Source organism: Mandrillus leucophaeus, unplaced genomic scaffold (assembly GCF_000951045.1).
Source record: "Mandrillus leucophaeus isolate KB7577 unplaced genomic scaffold, Mleu.le_1.0 Scaffold1599, whole genome shotgun sequence".
NCBI lineage: Eukaryota > Metazoa > Chordata > Mammalia > Primates > Cercopithecidae > Mandrillus > Mandrillus leucophaeus.
Genome location: NW_012101586.1, coordinates 66056 through 68278, shown reverse-complemented (window position 1 = coordinate 68278; position 2223 = coordinate 66056). Strand labels below are relative to the sequence as shown.

The 2223-nt window shown below is 43.5% G+C and overlaps 1 gene segment (V, D, J or C); it reads left to right on the top strand.

Moving 5' to 3' along the window:
* The first annotated feature begins 1577 nt into the window (after positions 1-1577).
* Positions 1578-2223, top strand: LOC105536465. The segment is given in 2 exon segments: positions 1578-1661; positions 1787-2223. Coding segments are annotated over 2 exon segments (492 nt in total).

Sequence of the window (2223 nt, the reverse complement as noted above, 5' to 3'; positions counted from 1 at the left end):
GTGACCAGTCTTCAAACGACTCTGAAATTTTTTCTTCTGCTTGGTCCAGTCTATTGATAAAGCTTTCAGTTGTATACTTAGATTTCTTAAGTATTTCAATTCCAGTACCTCTGGTTGATTTCATTTTCAGATGTTTATGTCTTCCTTTGTTTTCTGGAAGTTTTTTTGTGTTGATTTTCACCCTCATCTTTGATGTCACTGAACTTTCTTGAAATCCATGCTTTGAATTCTTTGTCATTTTTGAGTTTCCATTTTGGTTAGGGACCACTGCTGGAGAGCTATTGTAATCCTTGTGATCTATGTAAGGTGTAGGCTTCAAATATGTGTCTGAGTTTTATCTGGATTCAGGAAATACCTCTGTGTGTATGGGCAGTGGCTTGGTAGGAGATAGAGACTGTCTTTCCTAGATATGAGATGGGTAGACTGGCAACTGTTCAGAATAATATCCCTACCCATGGCTAAAAAGGAAAAGAGGAAAGTGGCATTAATGGTGCACAGTAGGGACATGCACTAAGTAGCAGCTGCCCTCGCTTAGGAGAGAGGATTCAGTGACGTGGCCTTTCCCCAGAGCCTCCCTTTCACCTGCTCTCCAGAAAGCCAGGCTCCAAAGGAACTGCTCCCAAGCCCCCAGAAACATGCTGGTAGGGAGCGCAGCTCAGAGCATTGCATAGTGGGTATGGTCTTGGTCGTCTTACTCTGGAGACAAGTGATCACGGGAGCTTACACTGTTCCAGGGCTTTAGGCTTATCCTAATCCAAGCTCCTATACTTGGAGGAAGAAACAGATTTTTATTAAAGTAATCAAATCTGGCATCAATGATCAACCTGTTATGCTGATGAACTATGGAAAATAATACCCAATGGCAGAAAAGTAGTATATGAGGATCCACAAACTAAGAATAAAGTGCAGCCTGTTTAGCCCCTACATATTAAAGAGACCTATAGCTTTGAATATTGGTGTATCTGTGAGTGATGCAGCCATTAAGGAATTATGGTATCGTCTTTGTGCACTGGCAGGGAATTGCTTGACCTTATGCTGGTACTAACAGTGGCTAAGGGCATTACAAAATGCTTTTCAATAGAATAAAATGCTACTGATTAAATCTTTCTTTTCATTTCAAAAAAGAAAAGAATTTCACATTGACAGAAATGTTAGTACAGGACAAAGGATTTTTACATCTACTGAATCGATTTGAGAGTAACGTGAAAACCTGATACTGCCAGCATCTAAGACTTTATTATGCATTCCCTATAACAATGACACTCTCCTACATACTTCCAATACAACCAAAGAATACATTATTGGATCTAGTCCTTAGGTTCATTTTAAACATTGTCAATTGTCTCCAAAATCTCTTTTGTAACTATAGGCCCTTTAGAGAGAAATACTTTCCCTTCACGCAAATCTGCACTGCCCTCGTCTGACCCGGGACCTTGGGGACACTGCCCTTGTGCTGATTACTGAGATGGGCCAGCCCTGCAGCTGTGCCCAGCCTGCCCCATCCCCTGCTGATTTGCATGTTCCCAGAGCACAGCGACTTGCCCTGAAGACTTATTAATAGGCAGGTCACACCCTGTGCAGGAGTCAGTCCCAGTCAGAACACAGCATGGACATGAGGGTCCTCGCTCAGCTCCTGGGGCTCCTGTTGCTCTGGCTCCCAGGTAAGGAAGGAGAACACTAAGAATTTACTCAGCCCAGTGTGTTCAGTACAGCCTGGCTCTTGATGGAAGCCTTCCTATAATACGATTAATAGTATGAATATTTGTGTTTATATTTCCAATCTCAGGTGCCAGATGTGACATCCAGATGACCCAGTCTCCATCCTCCCTGTCTGCATCTGTAGGAGACAGAGTCACCATCACTTGCAGAGCCAGTCAGGGTATTAGCAACTATTTAAATTGGTATCAGCAGAAACCAGGGAAAGCCCCTAAGCTCCTGATCTATAGGGCATCCAATTTGGAAACAGGGGTCCCATCAAGGTTCAGTGGAAGTGGTTCTGGGACAGATTTTACACTCACCATCAGCAGCCTGCAGCCTGAAGATATCGCAACATATTACTGTCAAAAACATGATAATTCCCCTCCCACAGTGTTACAAGCCCAAACACAAACCACCAAGGGAAACAGAAGTGTGAGGCTCAGCTGCCCCAGCTGCTCCTTGTGGTATCTTCCCCTGCTGACAGCTTTTTTCCAATTAGGCCAGGATTTGGAGGTTTTGGTATAA